Source organism: Salvelinus namaycush, chromosome 5, assembly GCF_016432855.1.
Source record: "Salvelinus namaycush isolate Seneca chromosome 5, SaNama_1.0, whole genome shotgun sequence".
In the NCBI taxonomy this organism is placed as follows: Eukaryota; Metazoa; Chordata; class Actinopteri; order Salmoniformes; family Salmonidae; genus Salvelinus; species Salvelinus namaycush.
This window is the reverse complement of record NC_052311.1, coordinates 13,794,011-13,812,717: the sequence shown is the minus strand read 5'-3', so window position 1 is coordinate 13,812,717 and position 18,707 is coordinate 13,794,011. Positions and strand designations below refer to the sequence as shown.

The 18,707-nt window shown below is 43.8% G+C and overlaps 1 protein-coding gene across 1 annotated transcript in view; it reads right to left on the bottom strand.

Annotated features, from left to right (window-relative positions):
- Window positions 1-2,830: 2,830 nt before the first annotated feature.
- LOC120047984 (probable phospholipid-transporting ATPase IA) overlaps window positions 2,831-18,707 on the bottom strand; it is a 99,743-nt gene continuing 83,866 nt past the window's right edge. The window contains exons 20-23 of the mRNA XM_038993629.1: window positions 14,284-14,372; window positions 13,174-13,266; window positions 10,535-10,626; window positions 2,831-5,318 (exon numbers count right to left, since the gene is read on the bottom strand). Coding sequence (XP_038849557.1) covers window positions 5,221-5,318; window positions 10,535-10,626; window positions 13,174-13,266; window positions 14,284-14,372 — 372 coding nt within the window. The 3' untranslated portion in view covers window positions 2,831-5,220. The remainder of the gene's footprint in view (window positions 5,319-10,534; window positions 10,627-13,173; window positions 13,267-14,283; window positions 14,373-18,707) is intronic.

Below are 18,707 nucleotides of genomic sequence, written 5' to 3'. Positions count from 1 at the left end.
TAGTTTAACGCTGTGAGACGTTTTAAATCAGTGAACGTTACTGAACATGAGCCTGGTGTGTTGTGTTGACAGACAGTCAGCGGCTAAGGGGAGGACTGCGCTGACGTGCAGTACAGTTGGCCTGTTGAATGGAGACTGGGTGACAGGACAGTTAGGCGGTGCTCAAGATGAACCACAAGAAATCTCCCTAGTCGAGCAGAATACATGGGTCTTGTCTAAGTCAGTGGTTCCCAAACTGTGCGGGTCGGTGGGGGGGTGGGGAGACTCAGTCCGGCTTTCAACTTACTCTTGAAAGTTGTAATCGTAGAATGCACAAGGTGCAATTTCAAAATTGGGTAGTGCATCATCAGTTCCTCTTGTCATGTCAGTCATTGCATATCTTAGAGAGCTATTTATAACTTGTCAGAAATGTCCACATGAACTAGTCAATGTCAGCTAACGTTTTCTTTTTGCCCATAGATGTTGTAATATTTTTGTCACTCAAATATCACATGAATACACATTAGACATGGGAAAATGTGTAGAATTGCAGGAAATAAGCTTTAAAACCGCAACAATACAAAATCTACCAACAAGAGGGGTGTGAAGAGTTTGTCATGAACAGTGCTTGTGCCCATAGAAATAGACGCGGTGCACTCATGCGCGGGTGGTGACAGATGTTCTCCAATGCTGGAAGGGGAACCTGAGTGAAAAAGTTTTGGAAACCCTACTCTACAGGAATGGAATCTGCTCAGACCAGACAGGACCTGTTTATTGGTCTTTATCGTTTTCAATGTCATGCACTTTTTATATACATTTGTATTGTAATCAAGAGTATCTGTCTTCTTTTATACACACTTTGGTTAAACGGTGATTTTCAATTGTCACGATAACGTTTGTGGCATCAACATTTTCCAGAAGTGTTCTGCAAATTTTTTGGCAAGCTGTTGGACATTTAATGCAATGGAATTCAAATTATAATTTTGACAATCACAAGCCCCTCTAAAAAGAGGGAAAGGACTGACACCAAGTTGTGCAGTAGGGTGGACAAAGCCAAAGGATGTACTGTGTACAGTGTTCACTGGTTTGATGCTCTAGACCAGATGTGTCCCAACTTCTTATGTAGGGCTATGACACACAAATCAATAAACTATCATATTAGCCAACACCAAATAAGAGTCCAGTATTTTATCTTGTCATGCAACGCTACAAATAGAAGTAAATTAGAAAATGTGAAAAACACTCCACAGAAAAATGTTACCTACATTTTATAATCTAACAGTGGATGGTTGATAATTGCTTCATTGCTCATTTATGAATACATTCGGTAGTAATACTTACTGTATAGTACAATCTTCTGAAAATGGCTTTTCAACGGTTTCCTTTAGGCTGTTAAAGCCACAATCCTGAGTTTGTATTTTAAACATTCAGCCCAACTGCAGCCTCCCCATTTGTTTATGAAACTACAAGGCAAAAATGTGGCTTGCAAATAACGGATTTTCCCCTTTCTTCAGCCGCAGACATATAGGCAACTAAAACGGTTGGAGATCAGTTATTCGCTACCTGTCGCTCACTCTTACGCAATACTTCACATGAGGAATGTGGCAATGAGATCAGTCATTGTCAATGCTCAATGAGCATGTCATAGCCAGTGTTAAAAACAACTGGTCCCAGAAATAGGGAAAAGTTTTGGGTTGCACGAGCAGGTATGGCAAGAGTCCACAAAGACTGCTCTGTTCCCTAGTCATTAAAGCGTGAAATCGACTTGGAAATCACTGTCCTATTATGGCAGATAAGATGGAATAGTTCATAAAGCGGATAGTGTTTGGGGCTAGATTCTGAACCTGCCAAACAAAGGAAAAATGACAGCAACACCCAAAGACGATTGGGTTGTTGCTGTCATTTCTCATTTTTTTGGAAGTCTCAGAATCAACTATGTTTAGCCAGACAAGCACCCCAGTCCAATAGAAACCTTTACACGGGCAGACCTGCATCCTACTGTTTGGAGCTATTCTTGCTCAGATGTCACCACAATAGTTTTCCTATATTATTAAGGGTCTTGTTAAAGCATTTGACAGGGCACCTAGTCATTAAAAACACTAGAACTGACCTTCTTTCAGATACTGTATTTTAGAGGTATCATACTGCTCTGAATCATCTCATAACTCAAAAGAAAATACTTCACAGATTTCCACTTTTTGAAAGGTACATTGGCAGTAATACAAGTACTCCTGTATGAATACTCTAGCAAGGGTACACCTGGTTGGGAAAATATGGCTTTGTAAACTAACGACTAAAGAGAAACTACCCATTCCCAAATGGGGTAGATTGCTGGACACTGGACGGATCAGACACGTCCATCTAGGTTGGTTTTGTGATACAGCTATGATAGTGGATACTTTGTCAATAACAGAGACAAATATTTGTAATTATAACGGATGTGATATCCTAACGCATGGCCGCACAGTAAACCTCAGATGACCAGTCATCAGGGAATACAACAGGAGAGGGTCAGCTAAATCATAACCATAATGACGGCATTTGTTTGTTTGTCACACATGGAAGGGAATGATGTTTTCCCTGAGTCTCCCCTGCCTTTTCCTGTTTAGGTTCTCAGCGCTCTGTATGCCCTGTTTGCTGCCGCAACTAGCTGCCTTCCCTCATTTTGGATGGTTACAAAGTCCTAAATGAGGGATGGCACTTTATCCTAACATAGTGCACTACTTTTGCCCAGAGTAGTACACTACAAAGAATAGGGTGCCATTTGGACTGCAGACAGACATTCATAGATATTGTGATAGTGGAACATTCCATTTCTGTGATGGTAGATGATGACAAAGGTTGGTTTCCATGTTTGAAAAGTTTATTTTAGTAGTAGTCCTTTATGGCAGTAAAAGACAGAACACTTAAAAGTTTGCAGTCCCAACATGCAGAACAATCATTAAATGATATTGAAACAAATTGAAAAGTGCATTTTTTTCTGTAAATTGACCAACACTTGAGGGAGAATCAAAGTAGTACAATAAACACTTAACCGGAGAAGGTTTTAGTCCATTCATGCAGCCCACAACTTTCACAGACAAAAAGCAACAGTCCAAGCCTTCCACGACCACTTTCACATCAGAAGACTCACATTCAGCATTTTGGAATCGTGACAGCAGTTGACATCTAATCAATCGAAACACAAAAGTATAGCGTAACAAATACATTTTTACTGATACCCTCACTTAAACCAGGAAGAAACACAAAAAGGTTTGTAGTAAAGTAGAGGTACACTGCATGAGAAAAAAAAAACTAAACAAGTTACAAACATGTAGACCCAGAGAAAATACACTGAAACCAATAACCAGATAATACCAAAATATCCACTATTGGAAAGGTAACAGAGTGCATTGTGCAACATCTCCTGTCAAGCGAGAGCCTTAGCATCAGAGCCCAGGACCCCCAGGGCTGAGGTCTGGCCATACACAGAGGGCCACACAGCAGCAGACAGTACACCATCATTATACCTGGAGTCATGCAGACAGACCAGAGGAGCAAGCGGCACCACACACACAGTCAGTCACCCATACGTCCTCAAACATATACAAAAACACAGTCAAAGAATGCAAAAGGAGACCTGAGGTTCTAAGGGCTCCCAGTCTCACACAAATGACACAGACATGCGTATGTAGAAGTTACCCACAGTAGAAGAGGTTACACACACACATACGCACATGCACATGCAGATGGCGGATTAACGCACACACGCAGCCGGTATGGAAACCGCTCTCCCATAGGGAGAAGAGAACAAACACAGTTAATTATGAAATAAACAAAGCAGGTACTATAGTGACAATAATAACAACGAGACATTTAAGAAATATATTTTGGGCATTCATTTGGGCATTCTTTTTTTTGTCTGAGAGAAAAAAAGGAAAAACATGGACAATTATTCATTACAAAGCCGGTCACAATGCAAAAATTCGTACTTCTCCAATATAAAAATACAAATTCTCAAAATAACTATAGAGAAAGTCGTTTTGATACTGTGTGGAGTTTCCTGGCAAATTTTCTCTCTCCCTTAAGCTAATGGCACTTATGTTAGAAGGATAAACTCTCCATTCGAAGGGAAAAGACGTTTTTGAAAGAAGAGCCGCCACTGTAAGCATACGGAAATTCAACAAGATCGTCATACAGCCACCCCCAAAACACTGGGTAGAAAGAAAGCAACAATGGAGCCTGTGATTTTATATATACCACTTTACTTTCTACCACATTGTGTACTGGAGAGCAATACATGGGGAACAATGAGCTCCTCTTGCCAATTAGTGGGTAGAGCACTGTTCTAAACTAGCTAGCTAGGGTATCTTACGTATTCTAATCAGGGAAAAAGTCTAGTTAGGCACCATTGTGATTGTTGCAGCCGAGTAACGTGTGGAATGCAATTACTTGTATAGAGCAATCGAAGTGCTGTAATAAAATGGTGGAAATTGGACGAGTTGCAGGCGGCTATCATTAAAAAAAACTATTCAATTTGGGCACGATAACTACATCATTCTAAAATAAAAACATTTAGAAGAAAAACAAACAAGTATGGCTGAAGGCATGAACAAATGTAAGGCCTTTTTATACAGTAGAAGTGCAAAATAACAACAAAACAAAATGTCTGTTCTGAAGTGGTCCATTCAAAGCTGGAATAAACTCAGGAGTGTCAATATTCTTGGTTGAGATTTTTTTGATCGAAGCTACAGCCGACTTGAAAGAGATTGCATTTACAACTGCTATTTCGCAATCTGCATTTACAAACAAAACAAAATATTTGGTGGGGTCAAAATCAAATCTGGATTATTCGGTCACCAATTGGAGTACACATACAACAGTTTTGACGATTTTGGAGCAAACTACATATTTTTTGGGATCTATTAATAGGAATGGAGGAGACATTAAGAAGTGAAACCTCTTCATTAGATAGAGCAAGAACAGAGAAACTTCAGACCACAGACTGCTAAAAATGCAAGCACAGTGCTCATGTCTGCTGGACACACAACTACAGCAGTGAATACTTTTTGAACACTTTTTTTGTTCCTATTTTTTTCCCTTTTTGAAGTACAAGACATCCCTCTTTCTTTTCCTTTATCATGTCCAATATCCTGCGATGCTCGGGCTGGGGTTATCCGGAGACTTCCCCGTCAGGTTCAAATCACCGTCGGAAACGGGTGTGGCTCTTAAAAGGCCGGCCGGGCAGAGAGGGGCGTGGTTTCACCACTCGTTGGTCCTCTGTTTGGTGGTGTCGTACGCCCGGATGACCTCCGACTGGGAGACCACTCCGTTCTCGTCTTGAGAGAAGGCGTAGCCGTCTGCAAGCAGGACAGATGGACAGAGTGAGAAACGATGGCTGACGTTCAAATTCCAAACGTGATTAGAAAGAAACAAACTTCGCTTGAAGTAAACCATTTCGGAACAAAAGCATAAAACTCATAAAACATTTTTTATAAACTGAATAAAAATGGATTAAAGAATGGACTTATAAAATGACATTGACTGAACTTTTTTTTTTTTGTCTTTCAAGCTCCCCAAGAAGCTTGACCAGTGCTAAGCGAGGGAGGGGCAGTCATGTTACCTGACACCTCTCTTTACTTAGCTATACAGCCACTACCTACAACTACGGGAGTTCTTATCCTAACCTTTGACCCCCTAACTCACCTTTAGGTCTCAAATGATTCAGGCACTACCTGTAGGCCAGCAGATGAGTTCAAAAGGCCCGGTGAGAGGAGTGCATTGTGGGAATAATATTGCAGCATTTAATGAATCGTTAAATATGTGTAACCACCACTCACATACAGTTGAAGTCGGAAGTTTACATACCATAGCCAAATACATTTAAACTCAGTTTTTCACAATTCCTGACATTTAAACCTAGTAAAGATTTAGTCTTAGATCAGTTAGGATCACCACTTTATTTTCAGAATGTGAAATGTCAGAATAATAGTAGAGAGAATGATTCATTTAAGCTTTTATTTCTTTCATCACATTCCCAGTGGGTCAGAAGTTTACATACACTCAATTAGTATTTGGTAGCATTGCTTTAAATTGTGTAACTTGGGTCAAACATTTCAGGTAGCCTTCCACAAGCTTCCCACAATAAGTTGGGTGGATTTTGGCCCATTCCTCCTGACAGAGCTGGTGTAACTGAGTTAGGTTTGTAGGCCTCCTTGCTCACACACGCTTTTTCAGTTCTGACCACAGATTTTCTATAGGATTGAGGTCAGGGCTTTGTGATGGGCACTCCAATACCTTGACTTTGTTGTCCTTAAGCCATTTTGCCACAACTTTGGAAGTATGCTTGGAGTCATTGTCCATTTGGAAGACCCATTTGCGACCAAGCTTTAACTTCCTGACTGATGTCTTGAGATGTTGCTTCAATATATCCACATAATTGTCCTACCTCATGATGCCATCTATTTTGTGAAGTGCACCAGTTCCTCCTGCAGCAAAGCACCCCCACAACATGATGCTGCCACCCCGTGCTTCAATTAAATGTATTTATAAAGCCCTTCTTACATCACCTGATGTCACAAAGTGATGTCCAGTAACCCAGCCTAAAACCCCAAACAGCAAGCAATGCAGGTGTAGAAGCACGGTGGCTATGAAAAACTCCCTAGAAAGGCCAGAACCTAGGAAGAAACCTAGAGCGGAACCAGGCTATGAGGGGTGACCAGTCCTCTTCTGGCTGTGCCGGGTGGAGATTATAACAGAACATGGCCAAGATGTTCAAATGTTCAAATAATAATAATCACAGTGGTTGTCGAGGGTGCAACAGGTCAGCACCTCAGGAGTAAATGTCAGTTGGCTTTTCATAGCCGATCATTCAGAGTATCTCTATCACTCCTGCTGTCTCTAGAAAGTTGAAAATAGCAGGTCTGGGACAGGTAGCACGTCCAGTGAACAGGTCAGGGTTCCATAGCCGTAGGCAGAACAGTTGAAACTGGAGCAACAGCATGGCCAGGTGGACTGGGGACAGCAAGGAGTCATCAGGCCAGGTAGTCCTGAGGCATGGTCCTAGGGCTTCACGGTTGGGATGGTGCTCTTCGGGTTGTAAGCCTCCCCCTTTTTCCTCCAAACATAACAATGGTCATTATGGCCAAAGAGTTCGATTTTTGTTTCATCAGACCAGAGGACATTTCTCAAAAAAGTACAAACTTTGTCCCCATGTGCAGTTGCAAACCGTAGTCTGGCTTTTTTATGGAGGTTTTGGAGCAGTGGCTTCTTCCTTGCTGAGCGGCCTTTCAGGTTATATCGATATAGGACTCGTTTTACTGTGGATATAGATACTTTTGTACCTGTTTCCTCCAGCATCTTCACAAGGTCCTTTGCTGTTGTTCTGGGATTGATTGGCACTTTTCGCACCAAAGTACGTTCATCTCTAGGAGACAGAAAGCGTCTCCCTTCTGAGCGGTAGGAGGGCTGCATGGTCCCATGGTGTTTATACTTGCGTACTATTGTTTGTACAGATGAACGTGGTACCTTCAGGCGTTTGGAAATTGCTCCCAAGGATGAACCAGACTTGTGGAGGTCTAATTTTTTTTGGCTGATTTCTTTTGATTTTCCCACGATGTCAAGCAAAGAGGCACTGAGTTTGAAGGTAGGCCTTGAAATACATCCACAGGTACACCTCCAATTGACTCAAATGATGTCAATTAGCCTATCAGAAGCTTCTAAAGCCATGACACAATTTTCTGGAATTTTCCAAGCTGTTTAAAGGCACAGTCAACTTAGTGGATGTAAACTTCTGACCCACTGGAATTGTTATACAGTGAATTATAAGTGAAATTATCTGTCTGTAAACAATTGTTGGAAAAATTACTTGTGTGTCATGAGCAAAGTAGATGTCCTAATCGACATGCCAAAACTATGGTTTGTTAACAAGAAATTTGTGGAGTGGTTAAAACAAGTTTCAATGACTCCAACCTAAGTGTATGTAAACTTCCGACTTCAACTGTAGGTCACAGCACACAGGGGAGGAGAGGTGGGTACAGAGGGCTTTTCACACTATTGAGCTGAACCAAACTTTACTAAGATGGCCTGGTTACACATCCACCATAGTTGCTGAAAGCCTGCTGAAAAGGACAATGTGTTTTGGATCGACACGATACTGTGAAAAGGGCATAGGTTGGGTTTCTAATAGAGATCGGGGGTTTTTGTTTCTCTACAGGTAAGAACGTCAAAATAAAAAGGGGTCACACAAGAACGATCCCTTCCCCACCTACGAGACAAACAGGGGTCACAAGAACAATCCCTTCCCCGCCTAATAGACAAACGGGTCACACAAGAACGATCCTTTCTCCACCTACGAGACAAACAGGGGTCACACAAGAACGATCCCTTCCCCACCTACGAGACAAACAGGGGTCACAAGAACAATCCTTTCTCCACCTACGAGACAAACAGGGGTCACACAAGAACGATCCCTTCCCCACCTAATAGACAAACGGGTCACACAAGAACGATCCTTTCTCCACCTACGAGACAAACAGGGGTCACAAGAACAATCCCTTCCCCGCCTAATAGACAAACGGGTCACACAAGAACGATCCTTTCTCCACCTACGAGACAAACAGGGGTCACAAGAACGATCCCTTCCCCACCTACGAGACAAACAGGGGTCACACAAGAACGATCCCTTCCCCACCTACGAGACAAACAGGGGTCACACAAGAACGATCCCTTCCCCACCTACGAGACAAACAGGGGTCACACAAGAACGATCCCTTCCCCACCTACGAGACAAACAGGGGTCACACAAGAACGATCCCTTCCCCGCCTAATAGACAAACAGGGGTCACACAAGAACGATCCCTTCCCCACCTACGAGACAAACAGGGGTCACACAAGAACGATCCCTTCCCCACCTACGAGACAAACAGGGGTCACACAAGAACGATCCCTTCCCCACCTACGAGACAAACAGGGGTCACACAAGAACGATCCTTTCTCCACCTACGAGACAAACAGGGGTCACACAAGAACGATCCCTTCCCCGCCTAATAGACAAACAGGGGTCACACAAGAACGATCCCTTCCCCACCTACGAGACAAACAGGGGTCACACAAGAACGATCCCTTCCCCACCTACGAGACAAACAGGGGTCACACAAGAACGATCCCTTCCCCACCTACGAGACAAACAGGGGTCACACAAGAACGATCCCTTCCCCACCTACGAGACAAACAGGGGTCACACAAGAACGATCCCTTCCCCACCTACGAGACAAACAGGGGTCACACAAGAACGATCCCTTCCCCACCTACGAGACAAACAGGGGTCACACAAGAACGATCCCTTCCCCACCTACGAGACAAACAAAAAACATACAAAAAGATCAGCGAAACAAACAGAAATAAATCCAATTAACCAATAAGGCCCGAGGGGTTGTGGTATATTGCCAATATATATTGCCAATATACCACGGCTAGGGCTGTGTCCAGGCACTCCACTTTGTGTCGTACAAGGGAACTGCCCTTAGCCGTGGTATATTTAAGCAATAAGGCCCGAGGGGGTGTGGTATATGGCCAATATACCACTGCTAAGGGCAGTTCTTATCCACGGCTAAGGGCAGTTCTTATCCACGGCTAAGGGCAGTTCTTATCCACGGCTAAGGGCAGTTCTTAACCACGACACAACGCGGAGTGCCTGGACACAGCCCTTAGCCGTGGTATATTGGCCATATATCACAAACCCCCAAGGTGTCTTATTGCTATTATAAACTGGTTACCAACATTATTACTGCAGTAAAAATAAATGCTTTGTCATACGCGTGGTAAACGGTCTGATATACCACGGTTGTCAGCCAATCAGCATTCAGGGCTCGAACCACCCAGTTTACAATCCAAAATAAAACCCATCTGTGTTGTCTTATAGCTTCTATCCAGACTACTATGAGATTTGTATTAGATGGGACGTGACTCTCCATTAGTGTGCGCCATAAAAAGCCCCTTATTCTCTATATAGTGCACTACATTTGACAAGAGCCCTAGTGCACTGTAAAGGGGAAAGGGTGCCATTTGGGATGCAAATATAGTGGTGGGGAGGTTGTATTAGCAGGCGGAGGGACACCAACGGGGGAACCGTGGGATGTTTTTGTGTTACTTAATGAGGCTAACGGCAGGATCATGTATGTGGATGTCATGCTGGCTAATGTGGAACATGGATATCGAATTGTAAAGAGCGGTGGGATCAGCAGAGTATTAGCACTTCTCCAACGCTGAGGCAGCATCCCAAATGGCACCCTATTCCCTGTGCAGTACACTACTTTTCCCAGGGCCCATTGGGTGTCATTTAAGACACAAGCGGAGTCCCCTTTGAAGCTACAGTATATATATAGAATCCCCATAGCATGGAGCTATGTATCCACATAGGAACTACACTCAATTCAAAAGCCTGTCTTGGTGTGTTGGACCAGTGCTGCTACAGAGAGAAAATGGGTCTCTTTCTCTGAGAAAAACAGCATGAGGGCTTTCCTTCAGGTCAGGGTGTGAGGTATGTGCATGTTTTAATATTGTGTGTGTGACTTACGTAGCAGATTCTGCTGCATGGAGTCCGATCGGTACATACTGACAGTGCTCTTCTTGAAGACGTTCTTCAGGAGCTGTGCCCTCTCCGTCAGACTGCAAAGACAGAGAGACAGTGAGTGCCACGGTGAGCCATTCAGCCAGATTTAACCATCCATACATCAAGCCCTCTCTCTCCCAGTACAGTCCTCCACAGGACAGAGGAGACACAAGCCAACTGCACTTCCTGCTGAGGAGAGACCAGGCATGGGGGAGAGGAAGAAGGGATGGATTCTGTGTGTGTGCGAGAGAGAGAGTGTGCATGTGTGGTGTGTGTGTGTATATAATTGCGTGAGTGTGAGAAAGGAACTGAGTGAGTGCATCTACATGCGTCCGGTCCCGGGCCAGGTTCCTAGCCTGCTGGGGCTGGGCCTGTGGCCAGATAGGGGAGATCACTTTCAACCGGCAGGAGATTTCACACTGGTCTGATCCATGCTAATGCACTCCACAGGCCATTGATGGGACCCGGCTAACTGATCGCTGTGTCCCAAATGGCACCCATTTCCCTATGGGCCCTGGCCAAATGTAGTGCACTATACAGTGCCATTTGCAACGCAAATCATCTCTGGGAGTTTAGCTCAAGATGCAAGTCTCTAATTAGCTGGAGGCTCTACAGTACACTACAGTCTCTCTTCACACAGTTTCAGAGGGAGAGAGTCATGTTCCAAGCATGTATAACAGCCTGGATGGATGGCCTGGAGCAGAGTTCAAAGAGTAGAGGTAAGAGTGAACCGTATAGTGTACAGTAGGCAGACCGTGATTACACCATACGTACTAAAAACAGGGAAGCCAAGATAAATATTATTGAATCCTCAGGGGGTAAATAGTCTATAACTTCTAAAAGTTTAAATGTGTAAGTCAAGTGTTGTACATGCGGTGTATGAAGTAATATAAAGAGAATTTGTGAATTCATGATATGGAGAAAAGTAATTGAGATATTCTGGTTGTAAACTCAGCAAAAAAAGAAACAGCCCTTTTTCAGGACCCTGTCTTTCAAAGATAATTCGTAAAAATCCAAATAACTAACAGATCTTCATTGCAAAGGGTTAAAACACTGTTTCCCATGCTTGTTCAATGAACCATAAACAATTAATGAACATGCACCTGTGGAACGGTCGTTAAGACACTAACAGCTTACAGACGGTAGGCAATTAAGGTCACAGATATGAAAACTTAGGACACTAAAGAGGCCTTTCTACGGACTCCAAAAACACCAAAAGAAAGATGCCCAGGGTCCCTGCTCATCTGAGTGAACGTGCCTTAGGCATGCTGCAAGGAGGCATGGGGACTGCAGATGTGACCAGGGCAATAAATTGCAATGTCCGTACTGTGAGACGCTTAAGACAGCGCTACAGGGAGACAGGACGGACAGCTGATTGTCCTCGCAGTGGCAGACCACGTGTAACACCTGCACAGGATCGGTACATCCAAAACATCACAGCTGCGAGACAGGTACAGAATGGCAACAACAACTGCCCGAGTTACACCAGGAATGCACAATCCCTCCATCAGTGCTCAGACTCTCAGCCTATTACGGGACAGAGGCTGGACTGAGGGCTTGTAGGCCTGTTGGTAAGGCAAATCCTCACCAGACATCACCGGCAACAACGTCGCCTATGGGCACAAACCCACCGTCGCTGGACCAGACAGGACTGGTAAAAAGTGCTCTTCACTGATGAGTCGTGGATTTGTCTCACCTGGGGTGATGGTCAGATTCGCGTTTATCGTTGAAGGAATGAGCGTTACGAGGCCTGTACTCTGGAGCGGGATCGATTTGGAGGTGGAGGGTCCATCATGGTCTGGGGTGGTGTGTCACAGCATCATCGGACTGAGCTTGTTGTCATTGCAGGCAATCTCAACGATGTGCATTACAGGGAAGACATCCTCCTCCTTCCTGCAGTCTCATCCTGACAATGCCACCAGCCATACTGCTCGTTCTGTGCGTGATTTCCTGCTGGATAGGAATGTCAGTGTTCTGCCATGGCCAGCGAAGAGCCCGGATCTCAATCCCATTGCGCACGTCTTGGACCTGTTGGATTGGAGGGTGAGGGCTAGGGCCATTCCACCCAGAAATGTCCGGGAACTTGCAGGTGACTTGGTGGAAGATTGGGGTGACATCTCACAGCAAGAACTGGCAAATCTGGTGAAGTCCATGAGGAAGAGATGCTCTGCAGTACTTAATGCAGCTGGTGGTCACACCAGATACTGACTGTTACTTTTGATTTGACCCCCCATTTGTTCAGGGACACATTATTCCATTTCTGTTCATCAAATGTCTGTGGAACTTGTTCAGTTTATGTCTCAGTTGTTGAATCTTATGTTCATACAAATATTTACACATGTTAAGTTTGCTGAAAATAAACGCAGTTGACAGTGAGAGGATGTTTCTTTTTTTGCTGAGTTTATAAGGGTCTTGTGTACTGTGAAGGATAAAAGCTAACCTATAAACAAAGCATTTTCAAGTATGCGTCCCAAATAGCACCCTGTTCCCTATATGGTGGGTCCTGGTCAAAAATAGTGCACTTTATAGGGAATAGGGTGCCATTTGGGATGTCCTCTTGGAAAAGGAGGAAGGTGAGAAAAGGGTGAGAGACGGTCCAGTACCTCTTCCCGTGCACCAGGGCTCCTGGGTCCTTGGACAAGGCTTCCAGCTCCTGCACCTCATCCACCAGGGTCTTAAAGCACACCTTCTTCACACTGTGGCTCAAAAGGAGCAGACGTCACCAACAGGCATTCACAACCACAGCGTTAAATACAACACTATTCCTTATATTATTATACAGTAGGATTATATTGTATCTCTATGTAACACACCATCCCAAATCTGTCCAAGAGGCTTTCTCAAAAGTGTACATGCAATCTGAATTAATTCTGCATATCAGAGGCGAAGTAGATGTCCGGTAAATGACACCACAATTACCTTTTAGTTGCTGCTTCAATCTGCTGTAAATGTGATTCCTCTGGATTCCCCAGAACTATGAGACTGATTCAGAGTTGAGATACCTAAAGTAAGTCTCCCAATGACCTCATTTAATAATTTCATTCTGAATGGTTCACACTTATATAAACTCTGAATCGGACAGTATTAGAATACATCTCTTGCTATGAATCAAATAACTATAAAATGTTACACTGCATGTTATTTATTGGTGGTCTAAATAGTTTCTCAAGACATTTCTCCTAGAGCAGAATCTGCAAAAAAAAAACATGATATACCAGTAACTATAAATGTTACACCTGCATGTCTGAGACCTGTTTAGTATTTATTTAGTATTTCCCATTTCCTGATTTATTTATTTTTAAGCAAAGAATTTTTAGCTGACACTAGAATACGTTTCTGAGTGACAGAGTGAGGGCTTTGCATAGGTGCTTTGTTGTGTTTCTTGTGGGACTGGAAAAAAATGCCTAGAGTGTAAAATAAAGTTATTAACCGGTTCCCATGTTTTAAAAATAACAGTTCTGTTTCGGAACAATATGGATCGCTTTCTTTTGCGGTTCTGATTCTGTTTCTCTGAAAAAATTATTTTACGCTTTTCGGTTCTGTTCACTGAACCGGTTCCAACCCCGGCACCACAGAGATCCTATAAATGACTTCTATATGTAATTGTACATTCTACATTTATTTCTATATGTAAATGTCTACATGTGATCTAAGGAATTTCCCGTGAGCAGGACATGTAGAGGGGGTGGTGGTGATGAGTGGGGGGAACTCACACTTTGTAGGCCACGTCAAAGACCAGGGAGGTGACAGGGATGAATATCAGGCCCATCCAGAAGACTCCCGAACTGAACATCATGTCCGCCTGAGACACACGCACATACAGAAAAACAGGAACACATTCCTTAGGTCATTGCAGACAAAACAGGGCTCAGTAGGTGCAGCAGTAAAGGCTCAGATTGCTTTAGGCAGTCTTGTTACATCTTTAATAACAACCAAATTACCCACAATAAACAACTGAATAGGCAAAATAATTACATGGATCAACCCAGTTTGACAATACATGGTAATCCACTGTGACTAAATGACACATGTTGCTGTTTGGGTTTTAACTATGATCTTGAGAAGCCTGGAGCAAAGGAAGTAGCTTTGGCAGTTAGTTACTGTGTTGTTCTTTACCAGGGTAGGCAGTTACTGTGTTGTTCTTTACCAGGGTAGGCAGTTACTGTGTTGTTCTTTACCAGGGTAGGCAGTTACTGTGTTGTTCTTTACCAGGGTAGGCAGTTACTGTGTTGTTCTTTACCAGGGTAGGCAGTTACTGTGTTGTTCTTTACCAGGGTAGGCAGTTACTGTGTTGTTCTTTACCAGGGTAGGTAGTTACTGTGGTGTTCTTTACCAGGGTAGGTAGTTACTGTGGTGTTCTTTACTAGGGTATGCAGTTACTGTGGTGTTCTTTCACTCTCCAAACGGACCAATGGGAACCATGTCCAAACCCCTTATTCCAATTATTCCCTATCAGTAGAGAAACCTTGGGTAAAGCTCAATTTCTGACAAGGAAGAGGTATTGGACAACATACCTGTGGACAGAGTGGAGCGGGGGGTGGGGTAGGGTGTAGCTTATCTAAGGTCAGTTTTGCATTCAACCCTCAAATGATTAAGGTAAGCATGTAGCTAATCCTAGATCTGTGCCAAAAGGCAACTTTTAGCCAGAGTGGAGGAAATACAGTAGGAAACACTTCTTCATACTTGTCATCACATTTTCAATGGCATTTTTGCCCCAACCCATTAATTTCCTATCCTGATGGCAACTGTTAGCTACAATGACTGGCCTCAAGAGCAGGTGGGGAATGACGGTGCAGCGGAGCGGGATGCATCCTCAGCAGACAGGTCACTGGTGAGGTATCAATGGGAAGAAGGGTGAAGGGGATTCTCAACTCGAACCTCCGAAACCCTTCTCCACTAGCAACCTGTTGCCCTGATGATGCCTGAAGGGCGTTCACTCGATCCTCAGTACAAGGAAAGAGAAACATTAGAAGGGGATAGCAGCAACACATGAAAGTCCACTGAGTTCAGTTCTAAAAGGTAGTCTTTCCATTGACCTATACAAAGATGGTGGGCAACTACAACTGTGTATGTTCCATTTGGTCTGGCGGAGCGAAGACAGAGAGGAATCCTCTTGGCGCGGGCCGTCACATACAGCCGTCTGCGCAGGGCTGTGTTTGCTTTGGCCTGGCTGCTGTGAAACTATCGGTCATTACATGTCAAAAAGCAAAACACACGCCTCCTCGCATCAGCAATTTGGGCAGTACATGCTTGTGCCAGTTGTTCAAACCGCAGGGGCCCCCAGACAAGGGTCTTCCTGTAATTAGGAACAGGCCGGACCCTGGGATGGCGCCTTAGGAGACACACACACACGGATCAATGTCAAAGTTATCAAAGGGTTCAGGTGTTCCTAAATGAGCTAATCTGCTCTCCATTATCAGGCAAATGGACTATGATGTCTGACAAAACATCAGGGAGAGAGGAAATCCCAAATGAGTGGAAATCAAAATGGCTTTTTCCGAATGTTTGAAATGGTATTGGAATGAATGGAGCTTTTCTATTTTGGCCAGCAGTGACCAAAATACAAGTAGAGGGAAAATTACATAAGCGCACAGGACATATTCACGTCAAGTTTGAAGTTAGGCAGTCCCAGGTAGAAACATAGACTTTTCTTTATCGTAACGCCAACTTTAATTATTTTTGTTTTCATCCAATGCATCACACATTTTAATAGCCGCATTTAAAGTGTCTCGAATAATTAAAAAGATAAACCGCGGACAGTGTCTCAGCACATTAAATACATTAAATCGAAGTCAACGAGCATGGAAAATAAACTTGCTCCTAATTTAAACTCCAACTTCTTACAAATACTGTTCCAAAATATCATCATAAATAATTCAAAGCACAAACAATATATACAAAACAACAAATCATAACTAAAACATTTACAGCAAACTGCATTGAAGGTCTGACTACTTCGCTAATCTGTAAATTCAACACTCAACTAAATCTTAATAAATGTTTATTTATTGAGGATTTGAAGACAGACACACTAAATACTGGCCGAGCCAGCCATTTTGGTAGATGCTAGAGATGGAGCTGGGGTACAGTTGGGTGTATTTTTAGGACAAACGAATAAACTCGTCTGGGCGGGCAGACAGTGGTGTCCGTAGCTACAGGGCAGAGTGTTTTGACAGGCTGTCAACCCCCTCACAGCCACTGGACACACACACACACACACACACACACACACACACACACACACACACACACACACACACACACACACACACACACACACACACACACACACACACACACACACAGCCAAGTTAGTTCATAGCCATTGGTGAAAGAACATTCAGTGTGTCACTTAAATCCTTAGATCTGGTTTGGAGCAGACCAGCAAGCTTTTCTTGCTGTTGCAGAGCTGTAGAAGGCTTTTTGTTTGAGGTACACATTGTAAATGTATTTAGATCTACAAAATGAAGCAGTGGTTTCACACTGAATACGATATGGACACGCCAACAGTCGTTTGTCATTTTTCACATTCTTAAAACTTGGCGTCTCAGTCTAAGAAAACTGATTTTTCAAACCATCCTTTATGCGACTGTCAAGGGACAGACTGATCCAATCGGCTCAGAGTTGCGGCGTCTGATTACTATGCTTGGATGCATTGATCAGGGGGTCTCAGCGCAGCAGCAGTTGGCTGATCATGCCTGGCAGGCCACAGTGATAGTGTGGCCCCAAGAATGTTAATGCCTGCCATTGTGATGGTAAATATGAAGGAAGGACAATTAAGGCCTTCACTATTCACCCCGTTCCGAGGCCTTTGGCTTTAGAAAGCAGATTGAGAAAAGCCAACTTTACACACACGCCCACCGCATACGCACACACACACAGAAGCATGCAAACACACACACCTCACTCTTACCACGTCTCTTTCTGTCATATCTGAAAGGCTGTCAGATTTGAGTCTTTCCCCTTTTCTCTGCATGGCCCTGGTGCTGCCATAGCTAAAGCCTCTGGGTGCTAATATTTGGACACTAGCAGCCTGGGAGCAGAGTCTCTTTGTACGGCATTTTTTATTATTATTGGGCCCTATGAAAGGACGAGGGTTTTTTAAGTCAAATCCAGTCCCAGTGAATGATTTGGTCTACCTCCATCCATGTCCGTTTGGCTAAATTCAGCTGGCTCTACCGGACCATACGACTGGGGTGGAAGTTGGAACAGAGGGGTAGATTGTTCTGCTATGGAGCTAAGGATCTAGGGAAATGGTTATTGGGTGATTTGAGGGTGCAGATTTCTATGCTTCAAATTGAAGCTGGATCTGTACGTTTGGCCAAAAAGAGCCCCAAAAAAGTCCCTCACGACCAGCTCCATGCTACCACCCGAAACCAAATCCTTAAGGTTATTGAGTGTAAACACAGCCGCAGAATGAAAAAGCCAGTCCCTGAGGATGATGGGAGAGAAAAGAGATGGAGGCAAACTTAATGCTCTGAAGAGAGAGCGAAGGAGAAAGAGAGCGAGAGCGAAGGAGAAAGAGAGAGCAAGAGTGTGTGAGGGGCCTTGTTCGGACGCGGCCCACAAATTCCCTGCATGTCATCATTGCAACGCAAAAGCAAATCCCTAACACCCCCACCCCACTAAGCTTTTACTATGGAAAACTTAAACTGGGCCTGCTCAATTGGGTCCATCTGTTTACTCTCTGCATGTCGCCTCTCAATAGCCCTGAGATATCCCGAAGAAAAACATAGGACAGAACGCTAACAAAAACAGTAATAGCTCAACAGAAGTCATCCAGGCACAACTGTCCGATAGTGATTTACAACGTGACTCAAGAATTATTAAAGTGAGATAGATTAGCCGACAGACTGTGTCAGTTTGACATGTATTAGCTCACGGATAACGACAAGTACGCCCATATCCATGGCCATTCAACTACATATACTGACACGCATAACACAGCAAAGTCTCACACCATGGACTATCCCGTGGCTTCCACAGCCGCTCAAGTCTTCCATAAATCATTGGGTTTTCAACGATAGCGTAGAGGGGGCTACCATACGACACAGGCGCAGCTCTTAAAGGCCTTAAGTATTCCTAAAACACAGACACAGAGGGAAACCAGTGGAGGGAAGAGAGTCACCTCAAATGC